The sequence below is a fragment of the Nerophis lumbriciformis genome, linkage group LG23 (genome assembly GCF_033978685.3).
Source record: "Nerophis lumbriciformis linkage group LG23, RoL_Nlum_v2.1, whole genome shotgun sequence".
Taxonomy (NCBI): domain Eukaryota; kingdom Metazoa; phylum Chordata; class Actinopteri; order Syngnathiformes; family Syngnathidae; genus Nerophis; species Nerophis lumbriciformis.
The window spans coordinates 39,833,721-39,861,076 of NC_084570.2; the positions used below are offsets into that span (position 1 = coordinate 39,833,721).

At 34.6% G+C, this 27,356-nt stretch overlaps 1 protein-coding gene across 1 annotated transcript in view; it reads left to right on the forward strand.

The window, feature by feature from the left end:
• The window catches only part of kif5aa (kinesin family member 5A, a), a 78,533-nt gene that overhangs the window by 6,441 nt on the left and 44,736 nt on the right, over positions 1–27,356 (forward strand). The window contains exons 3-8 of the mRNA XM_072915909.1: positions 2,066–2,139; positions 3,222–3,326; positions 8,222–8,270; positions 8,333–8,388; positions 14,429–14,516; positions 19,448–19,572. Coding sequence (XP_072772010.1) covers positions 2,066–2,139; positions 3,222–3,326; positions 8,222–8,270; positions 8,333–8,388; positions 14,429–14,516; positions 19,448–19,572 — 497 coding nt within the window. The remainder of the gene's footprint in view (positions 1–2,065; positions 2,140–3,221; positions 3,327–8,221; positions 8,271–8,332; positions 8,389–14,428; positions 14,517–19,447; positions 19,573–27,356) is intronic.

The following is a 27,356-nucleotide window of genomic DNA, read 5'->3' on the forward strand; positions in this document are numbered from 1 at the left end:
TAATAACTCATCTACTTTAATAATAACTCTACTGTAATAACTCATCTACTGTAATAACTCATCTACTATAATAACAATCATCTACTGTAATATCTCATCTAATGTATTAACTAATCTACTGTAATAATAACTCATCTACTGTAACACTAAGTCATCTACTGTAATAATAATAATCATCTACTGTAATAATAAATAATCTACTGTAACAATAACTCATCTACTGTAACACTAAATCATCTACTGTAATAATAAATAATCTACTGTAACAATAACTCATCTGCTGTAATAATAATAATCTTCTGTATTAACTTATCTACTGTAATAATAATTATCTACTGTAATAACTCATCTACTGTAATAATCATCTGCTATATTAACTCATCTACTGTAATAATAATCATATACTGTATCTACTCATCTACTGTAATAATAATAATCTACTGTAATAACTCATCTACTGTAATAATAATAATCTACTGTAATAACTCATCTAATATAATAACAACTCATCTACTGTAATAACAATCATATACTGCAATAACTCATCTTCTGTAATAACTCATTTACTGTGATGATAACTCATCTACTGTAACACTAAGTCATTTACTGTAATAATAATCATCTACTGTAATAATAAATCATCTACTGTAACAATAACTCATCTACTGTAACACGAAGTCATCTACTGTAATAATAAATCATCTACTGTAACAATAACTCATCTACTGTAATAATAATCATCTACTGTATTAACTTATCTACTGTAATAATAATCATCTACTGTAATAACTCATCTACTGTAATAATCATCTGCTGTATTAACTCAACTACTGTAATAATAATCATATACTTTAATAACAATCATATACTGTAAAAACGCATCTACTGTAATAACTCATCTACTGTAATGATAACTCATCTACTGTAATAATAATCATTTACTGTAATACCTCATCTAATGTATTAACTCATTTACTGTAACAATAACTCATCTACTGTAATAATAATAATCTACTGTAATACATCATCTAATGTATTAACTCATCTACTGTAATATTAACTCATCTACTGTAACACTAAGTCATCCACTGTAATAATAAATCATCTACTGTAACAATAACTCATCTACTGTAACAATAACTCATCTACTGTAATAATAATAATGTACTGTAATACCTCATCTAATATATTAACTCATCTACTGTAATAACTCATCTACTGTAACACTAAGTCATTTACTGTAATAATAATCATCTACTGTAATAATAAATAATCTACTGTAACAATAAGTCATCTACTGTAATAATTATCTACTGTAACAATAACTAATCTACTGTAATATCTCATCTAATGTATTAACTAATTTACTGTAATAATAACTCATCTAATGTATTAACTCATTTACTGTAATAAAAACTCATCTACTGTAATAATAATCATCTACTGTAATAATACATAATCTACTGTAACAATAACTCATCTACTGTAATAATAATCTACTGTAATAACTCATCTACTGTAACACTAAGTCATCTACTGTAATAATAACTCATCTAATGTATTAACTCATTTACTGTAATAAAAACTCATCTACTGTAATAATAATCATCTACTGTAATAATACATAATCTACTGTAACAATAACTCATCTACTGTAATAATAATCTACTGTAATAATAACTCATCTACTGTAACACTAAGTCATCTACTGTAATAATAAATCATCTACTGTAACAATAACTCATCTACTGTATTAATAATCCTCTACTGTAATAACTCATCTACTGTAATAAATCATCTACTGTAACAATAACCCATCTACTGTAATAATAATGTATAAATACACAATTTTGTACATTAAGAATAATATGAATATGTTGTGTTACAGACGTGTTGTGTGGATACACCATCTTTAATATTACAATAAGTGCATGAATAATAGGATGAATATGTACATTATGAATATGTGTATGAATAATATGATGTACATTATGAATAATATGATGATGTAAATTATGAATAATATGATGTACATTATGAATAATATGATGATGTTGTGTTCCAGATGTGTTGTGTGGATACAACGGCACCATCTTTGCTTATGGACAAACATCATCAGGCAAGACTCACACCATGGAGGTACGTTAGTGGGAGGGCTTCACCTTTCACCTTTTACACACACTCTTTCAGGGCAAGCTGCATGACCACATGACCTTTCACCTTTTACACACACGCTTTCAGGGCAAGCTGCATGACCACATGACCTTTCACCTTTTACACACACGCTTTCAGGGCAAGCTGCATGACCACATGACCTTTCACCTTTTACACACACGCTTTCAGGGCAAGCTGCATGACCACATGACCTTTCACCTTTTACACACACGCTTTCAGGGCAAGCTGCATGACCACATGACCTTTCACCTTTTACACACACGCTTTCAGGGCAAGATGCATGATCACATGACCTTTCACCTTTTACACACACTCTTTCAGGGCAAGCTGCATGACCACATGACCTTTCACCTTTTACACACACGCTTTCAGGGCAAGCTGCATGACCACATGACCTTTCACCTTTTACACACACGCTTTCAGGGCAAGCTGCATGACCACATGACCTTTCACCTTTTACACACACGCTTTCAGGGCAAGATGCATGATCACATGACCTTTCACCTTTTACACACACTCTTTCAGGGCAAGCTGCATGACTTTTGACCTTTCACCTTTTACACACTCTTTCAGGGCAAGCTGCATGACTTTTGACCTTTCACCTTTTACATGCACTCTTTCAGGGCAAGCTGCATGACTTTTGACCTTTCACCTTTTACATGCACTCTTTCAGGGCAAGCTGCATGACTTTTGACTTTTTACCCTTTACATACACTCTTTCAGGGCAAGCTGCATGACTTTTGACCTTTCACCTTTTACATACACTCTTTCAGGGCAAGCTGCATGACTTTTGACCTTTCACCTTTTACATATACCCTTTCAGGGCAAGCTGCATGACCACATAACCTTTCACCTTTTACACACACTCTTTCAGGGCAAGCTGCATGACCTTTGATCTTTTACACACACACTTTCAGGGCAAGCTGCATGACCTTTGACCTTGTCCATATGTTGTTTCAGGGCAAGCTGCATGACCTTTAACCTTGTCCATAAGCTGTTTCAGGGCAAGCTGCATGACCTTTGAACTTGTCCATATGCTGTTTCAGGGCAAGCTGCATGACCCTCACCAGATGGGAATTATTCCTCGCATCGCTGAAGACATTTTTAATCACATCTTCGCTATGGACGAAAACTTGGAGTTTCATATCAAGGTTCTTATATTCAATTATATTATATTACATTATATTATATTATGTCATCATATAACATCATTATGTGACATCACTTACATATTATATTATGTCATCATATTACAACCTTATGATGTATCACTTACATATTATGTTATGTCATATTCAGAGGTGGGTAGTAACGCGCTACATTTACTCCGTTACATCTACTTGAGTAACTTTTGGGATAAATTGTACTTCTAAGAGTAGTTTTAATGCAACATACTTTTACTTTTACTTGAGTATATTTATAGAGAAGAAACGCTACTTTTACTCCGCTACTTTTATCTACATTCAGCTCGCTACTCGCTACTAATTTTTATCGATCTGTTAATGCACGCTTTGTTTGTTTTGGTCTGTCAGACAGACCTTCATAGTGCCTGCGTTTCAACAAATACAGTCACTGGTGACGTTCACTCCGTTCCACCAATCAGATGCAGTCACTGGTGACGTTGGACCAATCAAACAGAGCCAGGGGTCACATGACCTGACTTAAACAAGTTGAAAAACTTATTGGGGTGTTACCATTTAGTGGTCAATTGTACGGAATATGTACTGTACTGTGCAATCCACTAATACAAGTTCCAATCAATCAATCAAAAGTGTGAAGGAAAAAAGACCATTTTTTATTTCAACCGTACACCCCGTCAAAAGCCTAAAGACTGACTGCACAGTTCCTGTCTTCACAATAAAAGTGCCGCTCCATCGCGCCTGCGCTTTCAAAATAAGAGTCTCCGAAAGCCTGCGCAAACAAGCTAGCAAGCTACGGAGTTTGCCGCCAATGTATTTCTTGTAAAGTGTATAAAAACGAATATGGAAGCTGGACATATAAGATGCCAAAAACCAACCACTTTCATGTGGTATTAGACAGAAAGGAGGAACTTTTTTTCTCCTCCATTTGAAAACGTGGACGTTTGTCATCACTACTGTCTGATTACAATCAATGCAAGTCATCAGAATCAGGTAATACACCAACTTATATTCTTGTCTTCATGAAAGAAAGGAATCTATATGTGTTAAACATGCATGTATATTCATTAAAACACTATTAACATGTAAACAAAAACGGCAAAAAATAAATAAATAAATTATATACTGTATATATCAATGTATGTATATATATATATATATATATATATATATATATATATATATATATATATATATATATGATATGTGTGTATATGTTACTCATCAGTTACTCAGTACTTGAGTAGTTTTTTTACAACATACTTTTTACTTTTACTCAAGTAAATATTTGGGTGACTACTCCTTACTTTTACTTGAGTAATAAATCTCTAAAGTAACAGTACTCTTACTTGAGTACAATTTCTGGCTACTCTACCCACCTCTGGTCATATTACATCATTTCAATACATCACTTACATATTATATTATGTCATCATACTACATCATTATGTTACATCTCTTACATATTATATTATGTCATCATATTACATCATTATGATACATCACTTACATATTATATTATGTCATCATATTACATCATTATGATACATCACTTACATATTATATTATATCATATTACATCATTTTAATATATCACTTACATATTATATTATGTCATCATATTACATCCTTATGATGCATCACTTACATATTACCGCCATCAGTGTGTGAATGTGTGTGTGAATGGGTGAATGTGGAAATAGTGTCAAAGCGCTTTGAGTATAACCCATTTACCATTTACCATTATTATATTATGTCATCATATTACATCATTATGATACATCACTTACATATTATATTGTCATCATATTACATCATTATGTTACATCACTTGCATCTTATATTATGTCATCATATCACATCATTAGGATACATCACTTACATATTATATTATGTCATCATCAGTGTTGGGTTAGTTACTGAAAACCAGTAACTAGTTACAGTTACTAGTTACTTTTTTTCAAAAGTAACTCAGTTACTAACTCAGTTACTTACACCAAAAAGTAATGCTTTACTGTGAAAAGTAACTATTTAGTTACTTCTTTTTTTCTTCTTTTTTTTAAGGCTCCCATTAATGCCCTTTTAGCCTTCATTTCAGTATTGTTATTGCACTGGAGAATAATACAATCTGTTGATCAACTTGACATGCATTTACATCACTGAACTAAGCAATGTGGTCTACATACAAACAACACACAAAGCATTTCTCTTTTCTTTAAACTTGGACCAATGACCATTAATAAAAAAACAACTTAAAGTGCAACATAAGAAGGCACATCATCTTCCTTGAAACATAGGTAGTGAAATAAAGCCTGACATCTGGAGTGATGCTGCTGTCTTCCACACTTGGAGCCATGGATTGTAGAATCCTTGTTTTTAGTGGCAGGATCATTGACACAGATAGTGAAGTTTCAGTGCTCAGCAGAGATGTAACACTTTTGAGGGGTTTAAGCACCTGGAGGACCCCATCTGCCACTCTCACATCATCATCAGACAGGTTGATGATGTCTTTGACATTTGTCTTCAGGGTGTTGTGGGTCAATGCAGAGTATATAGCTGCCTGCTGCTCCAACATATCATAAGTGGAGTTCTACCTCATTGGGACATCATGTATGAGCTTATGAGTAGGCAGCTTTAGCATTTATTGCATTGTCTTAAGCCCACGAGCAGCTGTTGTGCTTGGGTGGAAGTAGGAAACCTCCTTCCTGACCCTCCCAAGGAGGCACTCCATCCTATTGACTGAGATTCCTTTCTGTGATGCCAAATTCACTACATGTGCAAAGCACCTGTCTGTGGTCCCAGTCCTACTTTGTAACGCGTTAGTCCCAACACCGGTCATCATATTACATCATTATGATATATCACTTACATATTATATTGTCATCATATTACATAATTATGTTACATCACTTGCATATTATATTATGTCATCATATTACATCATTATGATATATCACTTACATATTATATTGTCATCACATTACATAATTATGTTACATCACTTGCATATTATATTATGTCATCATATTACATCATTATGATGTATCACTTACATATTATATTATGTCATCATATTACATCATTAGGATACATCACTTACATATTATATCATTATGATACATCGTACATATTATATTATGTCATCATATTACATCATTATGATACACCATACATATTATATTATGTCATCATATTACATCATTGTGATACACCACTTACATATTATATTATGTCATCATATTACATCATTATGATGTATCACTTACATATATTATGTCATCATATTACATAATTATGATGTGTCACTTACATATTATATTATGTCATCATATTACATCCTTATGATACATCATACATATTACATTATGTCATTATATTACATCATTATAATATATCACTTACATATCATATTATGTCATCATATTACATCCTTATGATACATCACTTACATATTATATTATGTCATCATATTACACCATTATGATATATCACTTACATATTATATTATGTCATCATATTACATCATTATAATGTATCACTAACATACTATGTCATCATATTACATCATTATGATACATCACTTACATATTATATTATGTCATCATATTATGTTATAACTCTTGGACGTGATCCTTCATGCAATAATATTACAATTATTAATAATAAAAGGTCAAATAAATAAATATGTACATGAAATAATATAATACAGTAAGAACAAAAACATTATGATACATAATGTTTTATTAGTTCTCTTCTACAAGAAGACAACAAAGTAGTGTCATGAGAAAAATCTGAAATATTGATAACAATAAACAATATTTAATAACACAATTAACATAATAATGCAGAGCTGATATGAGAAATACACATGTCTTAATTACAAATATACATATAATAAATACAGATATACATGTGATAATTACAAATATACATATACTAAATACAAATATACATATACTAATTACAAATGTACATATAATAAATACAAATATACAGAATACAAATATACATATAATAATTACAAATGTGCATATAATAATTACAAATATACATATAATAATTGCACATGTGCATATAATAATTACAAATATACATATAATAATTACTAATATACATATAATAATTACAAATGTACACATCATAATTACAAATGTACATATTATAATTACAAATATACATATAATAACTACAAATAAACATATAATAATTACAAATATACATATAATAATTACAGATATACATATAATTACAAATATACATATACTAATTACAAATATACATATAATAATGACAAATGTACATATAATAAATACAAATATACAGAATACAAATATACATATAATAATTACAAATGCACACATAATAATTACAAATGTACATATAATGATTACAAATGTACACATACCAATTAAAAATGTACATATTATAATTACAAATATACATATAATAACTACAAATAAACATATAATAATTACAAATATACATATAACAATTACAACTATATATATATATAATCATTACAAATGTACACATAATAATTTTAAATGTACATACCATTTTTACAAATATACATATAATAATTACAAATTTACACATAATAATTATAAATATACATAAAATAATTACAAATACACATATGATAATTACAAATGTACATATAATAATTATAAATATACATAAAATAATTACAAATATACATATGATAACTACAAATGTACACATAATAATTACAAATGTACATATAATAATTACAAATGTACACATAATAATTATAAATATACATAATAAAATTACAAATATACATATGATAATTACAAATGTACATTAAATAATTACAAAATGTAATTACAAATATATATGTGATAATTACAGAATATTAATAGATTTATTGCAATATTTCATCACAGGTTTCCTACTTTGAGATCTACATGGACAAAATCCGAGACTTGCTGGACGGTAAGTGAATCTTATTCAAATATTTTTAATAAATATTATTATTCATATTTCTTCTTTTCCAGTGACAAAGACCAACTTGTCGGTTCATGAGGACAAGAACCGTGTGCCCTACGTCAAGGTCAGACACTCTTACAAATGTAATAAGAGGATTTCATATCATCATTCATAATATCATATTTGATATCATCTTATATAATCTTAAGTCACCTTAAATCATCTTATATCATCTTATATAATGCTTAAATCACCTTAAATCATCTTATATAATCTTATATCATCTTAAATCATCTTATATCATCTTAAAGGAGGATTCAGGATGCTTTATTATTGTCCATTCTTTAACATGTACAAGACACATAAGAACTTAAATTACATTTTCGGCGCAGTCCCACTAAGAGCAGACATACGCTACAGGGAGACAAGACGGGACCGCTGACGGGTCAGCCACTTACGGCACTCCTTAAAAAAGGTGGGAAAAAGGTGATATTGGGAAAGGGGGGAGTAAAAAAATATCAGTCAAAGGCTGGACCCTCAGGAGGGGGTCCAGACTGAGTCCAAGGGAAAAAACCTCATTTGCCATAGCACACATAAACATGTTACATATAATCACAACAACTCGGCCTGCTGCTATAAAGCGCTACTCAGCCGTCCGTAACCCTGAAGGAGAATTAAGCGGCGGTGAAGGCGTTGGGTGGGGTTGGGGAGTGTGTTTGTGTATATGCCCATAGTCTTTGGGTGAAGTGAAGTTGTGTTCATGAGCCCAGGGTCGTTCTGCATGCAATGCAAGCAAAGTTCGACTCCCAGGTGTCGTTGAGGAGGGAGGGAGGTCAAAAGCGTCCATCTTTGAAATTCCTCAGGGGATGATTTCAGAAAAGCCTGTTCTTGTCCTCAAAGCCATTCGGGGGAGTCAAATCATAGATAAGGATTTTTCTTTTTTCTCGAGCAGGCATTACAATGGCTTGCCTGTTCTATTCGTCCATGCTGGTTGCTCTCATGTCCAATCTTTCCTTTACAGCAAGCTTCTCCATGATGTGATCCATTTTGCGATTCAGTTCAGAAATCGCCCCAGACTGTAATCCCACAGCCCGGCCCAATCCTTACATTGCGACGAACAGCCTTTGGGCTCCTTGAGTGGCTGCCATCGTCTTACGAATTTTACGATACACCAGAGCAATGCCCAGCCCAATCAGCAGGTGCCCCGCGATCATGGTTCCAAATAGGTAGATGTCTTCCACGTCCTCGATGGAAAGGACTGAGAGGCACATGATTCTCCATTTGTCCCAGGAATCTCTCACGTACCCCGCAGCAATGGTTCCATCAGGGCAGCCAGGCTCCCCAGAACCTCTTTTCTTCGTCGAAAAGATTTTGTCAATTGAGTCGAGAGTCCAGATAATCAATTCCATGTCTGATGTTTAGATTTGGAGGACAGCGCAAAGAAAGAGGCTTCAAAAAAAGTTTAGACAAGACAAGAGAAAAGAGAGCAAGAAAGGAAAAGACGGGAGGAGAAAAACATGCGACCGCCCTCACCAGAGGCAAGACAGAAATCATCTCATATCATCTTAAATCATCTTATTATGATTATAAATCATCTTATGATATTAAATCATCTTATATGATCATAAATCATTTTATATAATCTTAAATCATCTTATATGATATTAAATCATCTTATATGATATTAAATCATTTTATGTCATCTTAAATCATCGTATATAATATTGAATAATCTTATTATGATCATTAGGGACGGCGTGGCGCAGTGGAAGAATGGCCGTGCGCGACCCGAGGGTCCCTGGTTCAATCCCCACCTAGTACCAACCTCGTCATGTCCGTTGTGTCCTGAGCAAGACACTTCACCCTTGCTCCTGATGGGTGCTGGTTAGCGCCTTGCATGGCAGCTCCCTCCATCAGTGTGTGAATGTGTGTGTGAATGGGTAAATGTGGAAGTAGTGTCAAAGCGCTTTGAGTACCTTGAAGGTAGAAAAGCGCTATACAAGTACAACCCATTTATCATTTATCATTTATAAATCATCTTATTATAATATTAAATCATATATGATCATAAATCATCTTATATCATCTTAAATAATCTTATATGATATTAAATAATCTTATATCATCTTAAATCATCTTATATGATATTATATCATCTTAAATCACCTTAAATAATCTTATATCATCTTATATCATCTTAAATCATCTTATATCATCTTAAATCATCTTATTACGATCATTAATCATTTTATTATGATATTAAATCATCTCATATGATCATAATTAATTTTATATCATCTTAAATCATCTTATATGATATTAAATAATCTTATATGATATTAAATCATTTTATGATCACTTTAAATAATCTTCTATAATCTTATATCATCTTAAATCATCTTATTATGATCATAAATCATCTTATTATGATATTAAATCATCTGATTATGAATGATGATCATAAATCATCTTATTATGAATGATGATATTGAATCATCTTCCATCCATCCATTTTCTACCGCTTATTCCCTTTGGGGGCGCTGGAGCCTATCTCAGCTACAATCGGGCGGAAGGCGGGGTACACCCTGGACAAGTCGCCACCTCATCGCAGATTGAATCATCTTATTATCTATTATTTTATTATCTATTATTGTATTTATTGTTATAGTTTATGATTATAGTTTAGCACTTCTCTGTGTGCAATTTTTACTTTCCATCCACAGTCTGAATGCTTCTGTATATATGTATATATGTATGTATGTATATATGTATATATGTATAATATTTATTCCTGTTAACAACACATTCAGAACATTCGTTCTCAGGACTGGACTGTGCACCTTACCTCCTTTTGCACTATTTTTCTTTTCTTTCCTTCCTATGTTTTGCATATTTGAAGACTGTCGCACTGATACTGGAGTTGCTTTTAATCTCATTGTACCTGTGTAGTGACAATAAAAGCTTTTAATCTCATTGTACCTGTGTATAGTGACAATAAAAGCTTTTAATCTCATTGTACCTGTGTATAGTGACAATAAAAGCTTTTAATCTCATTGTACCGTATTTTCCGCACTATAAGGCGCACCGGATTATTAGCCGCACCTTCAATGAATTACATATTTCATAACTTTGTCCACCAATAAGCCGCCCCGGATTATAAGCCGCGCCTACGCTGCGCTAAAGGGAATGTCAAAAAAACAGTCAGATAGTTCAGTCAAACTTTAATAATATATTGAAAACCAGCGTTCTAACAACTCTGTCCCAAAATGTACGCAAATGTGCAATCACAAACATAGTAAAATTCAAAATGGTGTAGAGCAATAGCAACATAATGTTGCTCGAACGTTAATGTCACAACACACAAAATAAACATAGCGCTCACCTTCTGAAGTTATTCTTCATTCGTAAATCCTTCGAATTCTTCGTCTTCGGTGTCCGAATTGAAAAGTTGCGCAAGCGTGGTATCCAAAATGGCCGGTTCCGTCTCGTCGAAGTCATCGGAGTCAGTGTCGCTGTTGTTCTGTGAATCCTGCCTTCCGGAAAGCTCGGACCACAGTTGTGACCGAAATATCTGCCCAGGCATTTACGATCCACTGGCAAATGTTGGCGTATGTCATCCGGCGCTGTCTGCCCGTCTTAGTGAAGGTGTGTTCGCCTTCGGAGCTGTGTGAAAAAAGCCACCCGGCCTCTTCGCGTAAACTTCCCTTAACCACTCGCTCATCTTTTCTTCATCCATCCATCCCTTCGAGTTAGCTTTTATGATGACGCCGGCTGGAAAGGTCTCTTTTGGCAAGGTCTTCCTTTTGAATATCACCATGGGTGGAAGTTAGCATGGCAAGCTAGAACCACAGTGAAGGATGACTTCTCATTCCCTGTGGTGCGAATATTCACCGTACGTGCTCCCGTTCCACAGTGCGGTTCACAGGAATATCAGTTGCTGTGAAATACGGTAGTAATCCGTGTGCGGATGGAGAGATTGCGTCTTTTTATGAACCGGATCCTTGTCGCTTTGTAGGAGCCATTTTGTGGTCTTTACAGATGTAAACAGGAAATGAAACGTACGGTGATATCCGCGCGTTTTTTCTTCTTCTTCCGGGGGCGGGTGGTTGCTTACAGTAGAAGAAGAAGCGCTTCCTGTTCTATGGGGGCGGGTGCTTTCCTTGGCGGTTGCTTGCGTAGAAGAAGAAGCGCTTCCTGTTCTACCGGGAAAAAAGATGGCGGCTGTTTACCGAAGTTGCGAGATCGAAACTTTATGAAAATGAATCGTAATAAAGCGCACCGGGTTATAAGGCGCACTGTCAGCTTTTGAGAACATTTGTGGTTTTTAGGTGCGCCTTATAGTGCGGAAAATACGGTACCTGTGTATAGTGACCAGTGTTGGGTTAGTTACTGAAAACCAGTAACTAGTTACAGTTACTAGTTACTTTATTTCAAAAGTAACTCAGTTACTAACTCAGTTACTTACACGAAAAAGTAATGCGTTACTGTGAAAAGTAACTATTTAGTTACTTCTTTTTTTCTTCTTTTTTTTTTTAAAGCTCCCATTAATGCCCTTTTTGCCTTCATTTCAGTACTGTTATTGCACTGGAGAATAATACAATCTGTTGATCAACTTGACATACATTTTTATTTTCCTTTTAACATAATGAATGAAAAACAGTGCAACATAAAAAGGCATTCCTCCTTTCTTTAAACTTGGACCAATGACCATGAATAAAAAACAAGTTTAAGTGCAACATAAGAAGAAACATCATCTTCCTTGAAACATAGGTAGTGAAATAAAGGCTGACATTTGGAGTGATGCTGCTGTCTTCCACACTTGGAGCCATGGATTGTAGAATCCTTGTTTTCAGTGGCAGGATCATTGACACAGATGGTGAAGTTTCAGTGCTCAGTAGAGATGGAACACTTTTAAGCACCTGGAGGACCTCATCTGCCACTCTCACATCATCATCAGACAGGGTGACATTTGTCTTCAGGGTGTTGTGGGTCAATGCAGAGTATATAGCTGCCTGCTGCTCCAACATATCATAAGTGGAGTTCCACCTCGTTGGGACATCATGTATGAGCAGGCAGCTTTAGCATTTCTTGCTTTGTCTTAAGCACATGAGCAGCTGTTGTGCTTGGGTGGAAGTAAGAAACCTTCCTGATCCTCCCAAAGAGGCGCTCCATCCTATTGACTGAGATTCCCTTCTGTGATGCCAAATTCACTACATGTGCAAAGCACCTATCTGTGGTCCCAGTCCTGCCTCATTCTCTGTAATTATTTGATTTTTGGCATTATCACGTGTGACTGGGATATCTTTATCTTCCATTCCTCCACTGCTTGTGTCAGTACCTGCGCAAGGTGACTCTCGTAGAGGGGGCGTGTCTTCTCATCTCCCAGTCTGCTGTGATGAAGTGAGCGCTTATAGTTCCGCTGGACGTCCACCCGTCTGTCATGAGCGCAACAGCTGATGCTCGGGATAGTTCATCCACAACTTTTTTCTTCTCCTGCTCATAAAGATCTGGCACAATCTTATTGCTGAAGTGGGTGCGCGACGGCATGTCGTAACGTGGTTCAAGCACGTTCAGCATGTGTTTAAAACCCTCGTTTTGCACAACCGAGTCTGCACTTATAAACACACCGATTCAATGGCGGGGGCGTTCAAGCTCCTCCGTTACTCCGCTCGCCATGACCACGCTGTGTGTGGACTGAACGTGACAACAACTTTTTTTTGTTTGTTTCATATATCAAACCGCGGATCACCTCCCCCCACCCACACACACATAGACCGCGCCTCTTTTCTTCTCTCCGGCTTGTGACAGAGGAAGATTCAGAAGAACTTCACCGTAGCGCTTCTGTTTCTAGCCGATACTACATCAAAAGTAACGTAAAATAACGCAGTAACGCATCATGTAGTAATGGTAACTAAATTACTGAAGAAAAAAAAAATAACGCGTTAGATTACTAGTTACCGCCAAAACTAACGGCGTTACAGTAACGCGTTACTTTGTAACGCGTTAGTCCCAACACTGATAGTGACAATAAAAGGCATTCTATTCTATTCTATTATGAATGATGCTGATAAAACATCTTATTAAGAATGATGCTGATAAATCATCTTATTATGAATGATGCTGGTATGATGAAAGATGATATTGAAGATGATGTTGGTGTGCAGGGTTGCACTGAGAGGTTTGTGTCCAGCCCTGATGAAGTCATGGACCTGATTGATGAAGGAAAGTCCAACCGCCATGTTGCTGTCACCAGTGAGTGAATACAGTTTTATTCATATTTAACATTTTACAACAGTGACTATGTGCATTTGTATTCATATTTCCTATTTCACAATACTGACAATATACTGTACATTTTTATTCATATTTACTATTTTATAATAGTGCCAATATAATATACATTTTTATTCCATCCATCCATCCATTTTCTACCGCTTATTCCCTTTGGGGTTGCGGGGGGCGCTGGAGCCTATCTCAGCTACAATCGGGCGGGAGGCGGGGTACACCCTGGACAAGTCGCCACCTCATCACAGGGCCAACACAGATAGACAGACAACATTCACACTCACATCCACACACTAGGGCCAATCTAGTGTTGCCAATCAACTTATCCCCATTTTTATTCATATTTCCTATTTTATAATACTGGGGATAAGTTGATTGGCAACACTAAATTGGCCCTAGTGTGTGAATGTGAGTGTGAATGTTGTCTGTCTATCTGTGTTGGCCCTGCGATGAGGTGGCGACTTGTCCAGGGTGTACCCCGCCTTCCGCCCGATTGTAGCTGAGATAGGCTCCAGCGACCCCAAAAGGGAATAAGCGGTAGAAAATGGATGGATGGATGGACTATGTACATTTTTATTCAAATTTCCTATTTTATAATAGTGACAATATACTGTACATTTTATTCATATTCCACATTTTTAACAGTGACTACGTATCTATTCAAATTTCCTATTTTATAACAGTGACTATATACATTTGTTTCATATTTCCTATTTTATAATAGTAAATGGTTATACTTGTATAGCGCTTTTCTACCTTTTTTTTTTAAGGAACTCAAAGCGCTTTGACACTATTTCCACATTCCCCCATTCACACACACATTCACACACTGATGGCGGGAGCTCCCATGCAAGGCGCTACCCAGGACCCATCAGGAGCAAGGGTGAAGTGTCTTGCTCAAGGACACAATGGACAATATACTGTACATTTTATTCACATGACATATTTTATGACAGTGACTATATACATTTGTTTCATATTTCCTATTTTCTAACAGTGACTATATACATTTTTAGTAATATTTCATTTTAGAACAGTGACTATATGCATTTTATTCATATTTCCTATTTTCTAACAGTGACTATATACATAATAATTCATATTTGACAACTATTCATGATTAGCATTCAGTGACACAACATGTTTACAAAATGAACACATTCATAATCACGTTTCTTTCATTTTAGTAACTTGTCAATATTTCATATTTTTAAGCTATTTTTTTAATGTTTTTAAACAATCGACAATTATTTAATTGTATTTGTTTTACTATTTTAACCCTCTTTTATATTTTGTATTTTGAAAAAAATATATACTTTCATTGATATATTTGTACATATATTGGATAATTATACATTTATTATTATTTGATCTTTTTTCTAAATGATTTAATTTCAAATCTATCATTATTTTCTATTATAAAAATGATTATAATAAATAATAATAATAAACAACAAATGAACAATTGGTCTTCTATGTTCATTTCTCCAATAATATTTCTTAATTTCTGTTTTGTATCTTTCATGTTTCTTGGTGTAGTCATGTTTTATTTCAATATTTATCTTGTCAGACATGAAGGATTAAAAACAAAAGTGATAATAATAATATTTCTATTATTGTCAGATATGAACGATTAAAAACAAAAGTCATCATAATAAAAATAATATTTCTATTGTCAGATATGAAGGGGGAACAAAAAGTCATAATAATAGTAACAATATTTCTATTGTTGTCAGATATGAACGATTAATAACAAAAGTCATAATAATAATAATAATATTTCTATTATTGTCAGACATGAACGATTAAAAACAAAAGTTATAATAATAATAATATTTGTATTGTCAGACAATAACGATTAAAAACAAAAGTCATAATAATAATAATATTTATATTGTCAGATATGAACAATTAAAAACACAAGTCATAATAATAATATTTCTTATTATTGTCAGACATGAACGATTAAAAACAAAAGTCATAATAATATTGTATTATTGTAAGACATGAACGATTAAAAACAAAAGTCATAATAGTAATAATATTTTATTATTGTCAGACATGAACGATTAAAAACAAAATTCATAATGATAATAATATTTATATTGTTGTCAGATATGAACGATAAAAACAAAAGTCATAATAATAATATTTATATTATTGTCAGACATGAACGATTAAAAACAAAAGTCATAATAATATTTCTATTGTCAGACATAAATGATTAAAAACAAAAGTCATAATTATAATAATATTTTTATTGTTGTCAGACATGAACGATTAAAAACAAAAGTCCTAATAATAATAATAATATTTCTATTGTTGTCAGACATGAACGATTAAAAGCAAAAGTCGTCATAATAATAATATTTCTATTGTTGTCAGATATGAACGATTAAAAACAAAAGTCATAATACTAATAATATATCTATTGTTGTCAGACATGAACGATTAAAAACAAAAAGTCATAATAATAATGATATTTCTATTGTTGTCAGATATGAACGATTAAAAACAAAAGTCATAATAATAATATTTTATTGTTGTTAGACATGAACGATTAAAAACAAAAGTCATCACAATAATAATATTTATATTGTCAGACATGAACGATTAAAAACAAAATACATAATAATAATAATATTTCTATTGTCAGATATGAACGATTAAAAACAAAAGTCATCATAATAATAATAATATTTCTATTGTCAGATATGAACGATTAAAAACAAAAGTCATAATAATAATATTTCTATTGTTGTCAGACATGAACGATTAAAAACAAAAGTCATAATAATATTAATAATATTTCTATTTTTGTCAGATATGAACGATTAAAAAAAAAGTCATAATCATAATAATATTTCTATTATTGTCAGATATGAACGATTAAAAACAAAAATCATAATAATAATACTAATATTTCTATTGTTGTCAGAAATGAATGATTAAAAAGAAAAGTCATAATAATAATAATAATATTTCTATTGTTGTCAGATATGAACGATTAAAAACAAAAGTCATAATAATAATATTTCTATTGTTGTCAGACATGAACGATTAAAAACAAAAGTCCTAATAATAATAATAATATTTCTATTGTTGTCAGACATGAACGATTAAAAGCAAAAGTCATCATAATAATACTAATATTTCTATTGTTGTCAGATATGAATGATTAAAAACAAAAGTCATAATAATAATAATAATATTTCTATTATTGTCGGATATGAACGATTAAAAACAAGACGTAATAATAATAATATTTCTATTGTTGTCAGATATGAACGATTAAAAACAAAAGTCATAATGATAATATTTCTATTGTTGTCAGACATGAACAATTAAAAACAAAAGTCCTAATAATAATAATAATATTTCTGTTATTGTCAGACATGAACGATTAAAAACAAAAGTCATCATAATAATAATATTTCTATTGTCAGACATGAACGATTAAAAACAAAAGTCATAATAATAATACAAATATTTCTATTGTTGTCAGGTATGAATGATTAAAAACAAAAGTCATAATAATAATAATAATATTTATTTTTTTGTCAGATACGAACGATTAAAATCAAAAGTCATAATAATAATATTTGATTGTTGTTAGACATGAACGATTAAAAACAAAAGTCATCATTATGATAATATTTATATTGTCAGACATGAACGATTAAAAACAAAAGACATATTAATAATAATATTTATATTGTTGTCAGATATGAACAATTAAAAACAAAAGTCATCATAATAATAATAATATTTCTATTGTCAGATATGAACGATTAAAAACAAAAGTCATAATAATAATAATATTTATATTGTTGTCAGACATGAACGATTAAAAACAAAAGTCATAATAATAATAATAATATTCCTATTTTTTTCAGATATGAACGATTAAAAACAAAAGTCATAATCATAATAATATTTCTATTATTGTCAGATGTGAACGATTAAAAAAAGTCATAATGATAATATTTCTATTGTCAGACATGCACGATTTAAAACAAAAGTCATAATAATAATAATAATATTTCTATTGTTGTCAGATATGAACGATTAAAAACAAAAAGTCATAATAATAATAATATTTCTAGTGTTGTCAGATACGAACGATTAAAAACAAAAGTCATAGTAATAATAATATTTATATTATTGTCAGATATGAACGATTAAAAACAAAAGTCATAATAATATTTATATTGTTGTCAGACATGAACGATTAAAAACAAAAGTCATAATAATATTAATAATATTTCTATTTTTTTCAGATACGAACGATTAAAAACAAAAGTCATAATCATAATAATATTTCTATTATTGTCAGATGTGAACGATTAAAAACAAAAGTCATAATAATAATATTTCTATTGTCAGACATAAACGATTAAAAAGAAAAGTCATAATAATAATAATAATATTTATATATTGTCAGATATGAATGATTAAAAGCAAAAGTCGTAATAATAATAATATTTATATTGTCAGATATTAAGGATTAAAAACAAAAGTCATAATTATAATAATAATATTTCTATTGTTGTCAGACATGAACGATTAAAAACAAAAGTCATTATAATAATAATATTTATATTATTGTCAGACATGAACGATTAAAAACAAAAGTCATAATAATAATAATATTTATATTATTGTCAGATATGAAGGATTAAAAACAAAAGTGATAATAATAATAATATTTCTATTGTTGTCAGACATGAACGATTAAAAACAAAAGTGATAATAATAATAATATTTCAATTGTTGTCAGATATGAACGATTAAAAACAAAAGTCATAGTAATAATAATAATATTTCTATTATTGTCAGATATGAAGTATTAAAAACAAAAGTCATAATAATAATAACAATATTTCTATTATTGTCAGATATGAACGAGCACAGTTCTCGCAGTCACAGCATCTTCCTCATCAACATCAAGCAGGAACATGTGGAGACTGAGCAGAAGATTTGTGGGAAACTTTACCTGGTAGACCTGGCTGGTAGTGAGAAGGTACCAAAACTACTCTACTCTACTCTACTCTTTACGTTACTCTACTCATCTTATGTTACTCTACTCTACTCTCTACTCTAATGTACACAACTCTACTCTACTCTACCCTCTACTTTATGCTACCCTCTACTCTCTACTCTACTCCACCCCCTACTCCACCCTCTTCTCTACTCAATACTTTACCTCCTACTCCATACCCTTCTCTACTCTACTCTACCCTATACTCTACCCTGTACTTTACCCTCTACTCTCTACTTTACCCACTACTCCACCCTCTCCTCTCCTCTCCTCTCCTCTCCTCTCCTCTCCTCTCCTCTCCTCTCCTCTCCTCTCCTCTCCTCTCCTCTTCTCTCCTCTCCTCTCCTCTCCTCTACTCTACCCTGTACTATACTGCATTTTCCTCTAAACTCTCCTCTACTGTACCCTGCACTCTACTCTACCCTGTACTCTACTCTCCTCTACTCTCCTCTACCCTCTTCTCTACTGTACCCTGCACTCCACTCTACTCTACTCTATTCTACTCTACTCTACCCTGTACTGTACTCTACTTTACCCGCTTCACTACTTCTACTCTACTCTATTCTACTCTAACCTCTACTCTACGCTATTTTACTCTACTCTCTACTCTATCTTTTACTCTACTCTACCCCCTACTCCAACCTCTTCTCTACTCTATACTTTACCTCCTACTCCATCCCCTTCTCTACTCTACTCTACTCTATCCTATACTCTACCCTGTACTTTACCCTCTACTCTACTCTCTACTTTACCCACTACTCCATCCTCTCCTCTCTCCTCTCCTCTCCTCTCCTCTCCTCTCCTCTCCTCTCCTCTCCTCTACCCTGTACTATACTGTACTTTCCTCTAAACTCTCCTCTCCTGTACCCTGCACTCTACTCTACTCTAGCCTGTACTCTACTCTACTCTACTCTACTCTACTCTACTGTACCCTGCACTCTACTCTATTCTACTCTACTCTACCCTGTACTGTACTCTACTTTACCCTCTTTACTACTTCTACTCTACTCTATTCTATTCTAACCTCTACTCTACGCTGTTTTACTCTACTCTATCTTTTACTCTACTTTGCATTATCTTTTACTCTACTTTGCATTATCTTTTACTCTATCCGCTACTCTACTTTACTCTTCTCTACTCTCTACATTACTCTACTCATCTTTATGTTACTCTACTGTACTCTACTCTAATTTACGCCACTCTCTACTCTACTCTACCCTCTACTTTATAATACCCTCTACTCTACTCTCTACTCTACTCTACCCCCTACTCCACCCTCTTCTCTCCTCTACTCTCTACTTAACCCCCTACTCCACCCTGTTCTCTACTTTACTCTACCCTATAGTCTACCCTGTACTTTACCCTCTACTCTACTCTCTACTTTACCCCCTACTCCACCCTCTACTCTACTCTACTCTGTACTCTACTCTCCTCTCCTCTACTGTACCCTGCACTCGACTCTACCCTACTCTACTCAACCCTACTCTCCTCTACCCTCTCCTCTACTGTACCCTGCTCTCGACTCTACCCTACTCTACTCAACTCTACTCTCCTCTACCCTCTCCTCTACTGTACCCTGCACTCTACTCTACTATACTCTACCCTGTACTGTACTCTACTTTTCCCTCTTCACTACTCTATTCTACTCTAACCTCTACTCCACGCTATTTTACTGTACTCTATATTTTACTCTACTTTGCATTATCTTTTACTCTATCCTCTACTCTACTCTACTTTACTCTTCTCTACTCTCTACGTTACTCTACTCATCTTTATGTTACTCTACTCTACTCTACTTTTTACTCTAATTTACACCACTCTCTACTTTACTCTACCCTCTACTTTATGCTACCCTCTATACTCTACTCTACTCTACTCTACCCCCTACTCCACCCTCTACTCTACTCTACTCTACAATTTACTCTACTCTACTCTACTTTACTCTACTCTATCCTCTACTGTATCCTGCACTCTACTCTACTCTACTCCACCCTACTCTACCCTGTACAAATAACATGTTTTCACCTCGTTTGCCTAATGAGACTGTAGTATCTACTGTAGTACAAATAACATTTTTTCACCACGTTTGCCTAATGAGACTGTAGTATCTACTGTAGTACAAATAACATGTCTTCACCACGTTTGCCTAATGAGACTGTAGTATCTACTGTAGTACAAATAACATGTTTGCCTAATGAGACTAGTATCTATTGTAGTACAAATAACATGTTTTCACCATATTTGCATAATGAGACTGTAGTATCTACTGTAGTACAAATAACATGTTTTCACCACGTTTGCCTTAATGAGACTGTAGTATCTACTGTAGTACAAATAACATGTTTTCACCATGTTTGCCTAACGAGACTGTAGTATCTACTATAGTACAAATAACATGTTTTCACCATGTTTGCCTAATCAATTCTACTCTAAGTCTAAGTCTCTACTCTACCCTATACTCAACTCTTCTTTACCCTCTACTTTTACTGTGCTATATTCTACTCTACCCTCTACTCCACTCTACCATGTACTCTATTCTAATTTTACTCTGCTCTATTTTTACTCTACCCTCTACTCTACTTTTACTGTACCCTCTACTCTTTACTTGATCCTTTACTCTACTTTACTCTACCCTTTACTCTACCTTCTATTCTACTCGACTTCAATTATACTCTACCCTTTACTCTACTCTAGTTTTCACTCTACTCTACTTTCTACTCTACCTTTACTCTACACTAATCTTTACCCTACTTGTATTTGTTCTCTATTCTACTCTACACTCTACTTCACTCTACTCTGCTCCACTTAAATCTGTACTCTACCATGTACTCTACCCTACTATACTCTCTACTCTACTCTTCTCTACTCTATTGTACTATACTCTACCATGTACTCAACTCTGATCTACTTCACTCTACCCCATTCTACTGTACTTTACTCTACTCTACTTCTACTCTATTCAACGTGTACACTATTCTACTTTACTCTACTTCTAACCCACTCTACTGTACTTTACTCTACTTTTACTCTACTCAACTTCTACTCTATTCTACTTTACTCTACTTCTACTCTACTCAACTTGTACTCTATTCTACTTTACTCTACTTCTACCCTACTCTACTGTACTTTACTCTACTCTACTTTTACTTTACTATACCCTACTTCTACTCTACTGTTTTGTATGAGAGACAATATCACAGACAAGTCAACACGCTGTAGGACTGCTTGTATCGTAGATGGTATCACACACAAGTAAACACTCTGCAGGACTGCTTGTATCGCACATGATATCACACACAAGTAAACACTCTGCAGGACGGCGTGTAATATACATGATATCACACTTAAGTAAACACACTGCAGGACAGCTTGTATCGCACATAATATAACACACATGTAAACAATGCAGGACAGCTTGTATCACACAAGTAAAGACTGCAGGACTGCTGGTATCGCACATGATATCACACACAAGTAAAGACTGCAGGGCTGCTTGTATCGCACATGATATCACACAAGTAAAGACTGCAGGACTGCTTGTATCACACATGATATCACACACAAGTAAAGACTGCAGCACTGCTGGTATCGGACATGATATCACACACAAGTAAAGACTGCAGGACTGCTTGTATCACACATGATATCACACACAAGTAAATACTGCACGACAGCTTGTATCGCACATGATATCACACACAAGTAAAGACTGCAGGGCAGCTTTTATCGCACATGATATAACACACAAGTAAACACTGCAGGGCAGCTTGTATCGGACATGATATCACACACAAGTAAACACGCTGAAGGACTGCTGGTATCGCACACGATATCACACACAAGTAAAGACTGCAGGACTGCTTGTATCGCACATTATATCACACACAAGTAAAGACTGCAGGACTGCTTGTATCGCACATGATATCACACACAAGTAAAGACTGCAGGACTGCTTGTATCGCACATGACATCACACACAAGTAAAGACTGCAGGACTGCTTGTATTGCACATGATATCACACACAAGTAAAGACTGCTGTACAGCTTGTATCGCACATGATATCACACACAAGTAAAGACTGCATGACTGCTGGTATCGCACATGATATCACACACAAGTAAACACGCTGCAGGACTGTTTGTATCGCACATGATATCACACAAGTAAAGACTGCAGGGCAGCTTGTATTGCACATGATGTCACACACAAGTAAACACTTTGCAGGACTGCTTGTATCGCACATGATATCAGACACACATGTAAACACTCTGCAGGACTGCTTGTATCGCATATGATATCACACACACATGTAAACACTCTGCAGGACTGCTTGTATGGCACATGATATCACACACAAGTAAAGACTGCAGAACTGCTTGTATCGCACATGATATCACACACAAGTAAAGACTGCAGGACTGCTTGTATCACACATGATATCACACACAAGTAAAGACTGCATAACTGCTTGTATCGCACATATCACACACAAGTAAAGACTGCAGGACTGCTTGTATTGCACATGATATCACACACAAGTAAAGACTGCAGAGCTGCTTGTATCGCACATGATATCACACACAAGTAAAGACTGCAGGGCTGCTTGTATCGCACATGATATTACACAAGTAAAGACTGCAGGACTGCTTGTATCACACATTATATCACACACAAGTAAAGACTGCAGCACTGCTGGTATCGGACATGATATCACACACAAGTAAACACTTTGCAGGACTGCTTGTATCGCACATGATATCACACACAAGTAAACACTCTGCAGGACTACTTGTATTGCCTATGATATCACACACAAGTACAGACTGCAGGACTGCTTGTATCGCACATGATATCACACACAAGTAAAGACTGCAGGACTGCTTGTTTCGGACATGATATCACACACAAGTAAAGACTGCAGGACAGCTTGTATCGCACAGGATATCACACACAAGTAAACACTGCAGGACAGCTTGTATCGCACATGATATCCCACACAAGTAAACACTGCAGGACTGCTTGTATGGCACATGATATCACACACAAGTAAAGACTGCAGAACTGCTTGTATCACACATGATATCACACACAAGTAAAGACTGCAGGACTGCTTGTATCACACTTGATATCACACACAAGTAAAGACTGCAGAACTGCTCGTATCGCACATGTTATCACACACAAAGACTGCAGGACTGCTTGTATTGCACATGATATCACACACAAGTAAAGACTGCAGGATTATTTGTACCGCACATGATATCACACACAAGTAAACACGCTGCAGGACTGTTTGTATCGCACATTATATCACACAAGTAAAGACTGCAGGGCAGCTTGTATTGCACATGATATCACACACAAGTAAACACTTTGCAGGACTGCTTGTATCGCACATGATATCAGACACACATGTAAACACACTGCAGGACTGCTTGTATCGCACATGATATCACACACATGTAAACACTGCAGGACTGCTTGTATGGCACATGATATCACACACAAGTAAAGACTGCAGAACTGCTTGTATCACACATGATATCACACACAAGTAAAGACTCCAGAACTGCTCGTATCGCACATGTTATCACACACAAGTAAAGACTGCAGGACTGCTTGTATTGCACATGATATCACACAAGTAAAGACTGCAGGACTTCTTGTATCGCACATGATATCACACACAAGTAAAGACTGTAGAGCTGCTTGTATCGCACATGATGTCACACACAAGTAAAGACTGCAGGACTGCTTGTATTGGACATGATATCACACACAAGTAAAGTCTGCAGGACTGCTTGTATTGCACATGATATCACACACAAGTAAAGACTGCAGGACAGCTTGTATCGCACATGATATCACACACAAGTAAACACTGCAGGACTGCTGGTATCGGACATGATATCACACACAAGTAAAGACTGCAGGACTGCTTGTATCACACATGATATCACACACAAGTAAAGACTGCAGGACAGCTTGTATCGCACATGATATCACACACAAGAGAACACTGCAGGACAGCTTGTATCGCACATAATATCACACGCAAGTAAAGACTGCAGGACTGCTTGTATTGCACATGATATCACACACAAGTAAAGACTGCATGACTACTTGTATCGTACATGATATCACACACAAGTAAAGACTGCAGGATTACTTGTTTCGCTCATGATATCACACACAAGTAAAGACTGCAGGATTACTTGTTTCGCACATGATATCACACACAAGTAAAGACTGCAGGACTGCTTGTATCACACATGATATCACACACAAGTAAAGACTGCAGAACTGCTTGTATCGCACATGATATCACACACAAGTAAAGACTGCAGGACTGCTTGTATCACACATGATATCACACACAAGTAAAGACTGCAGAACTGCTCGTATCGCACATGTTATCACACACAAGTAAAGACTGCAGGACTGCTTGTATTGCACATGATATCACACACAAGTAAAGACTGCAGGACTTCTTGTATCGCACATGATATCACACACAAGTAAAGACTGTAGAGCTGCTTGTATCGCACATGATATCACACACAAGTAAAGACTGCAGGACTGCTTGTATTGGACATGATATCACACACAAGTAAACACGCTGCAGGACTGTTTGTATCGCACATGATATCACACACAAGTAAACACGCTGCAGGACTGTTTGTATCGCACATGATATCACACACAAGTAAACACTTTGCAGGACTGCGTGTATCGCACATGATATCACACACATGTAAACACTCTGCACGCAGGACTACTTGTATTACCTATGATATCACACACAAGTAAAGACTGCAGGACTGCTTGTATCGCACATGATATCACACACAAGTAAAGACTGCAGAACTGCTTGTGTCGCACATGATAGCACACACAAGTAAAGACTGCAGGACTGCTTGTATCGCACGTGATGTCACACACAAGTAAACACTGCAGGACTGCTTGTATTGGACATGATATCACACACAAGTAAAGTCTGCAGGACTGCTTGTATTGCACATGATATCACACACAAGTAAAGACTGCAGGACAGCTTGTATCGCACATGATATCACACACAAGTAAACACTGCAGGACTGCTGGTATCGGACATGATATCACACACAAGTAAAGACTGCAGGACTGCTTGTATCACACATGATATCACACACAAGTAAAGACTGCAGGACAGCTTGTATCGCACATGATATCACACACAAGAGAACACTGCAGGACAGCTTGTATCGCACATAATATCACACGCAAGTAAAGACTGCAGGACTGCTTGTATTGCACATGATATCACACACAAGTAAAGACTGCAGGATTACTTGTATCGCACATGATATCACACACAAGTAAAGACTGCAGGATTACTTGTTTCGCACATGATATCACACACAAGTAAAGACTGCAGGATTACTTGTTTCGCACATGATATCACACACAAGTAAAGACTGCAGGACTGCTTGTATCACACATGATATCACACACAAGTAAAGACTGCAGAACTGCTTGTATCGCACATGATATCACACACAAGTAAAGACTGCAGGACTGCTTGTATCACACATGATATCACACACAAGTAAAGACTGCAGAACTGCTCGTATCGCACATGTTATCACACACAAGTAAAGACTGCAGGACTGCTTGTATTGCACATGATATCACACACAAGTAAAGACTGCAGGACTTCTTGTATCGCACATGATATCACACACAAGTAAAGACTGTAGAGCTGCTTGTATCGCACATGATATCA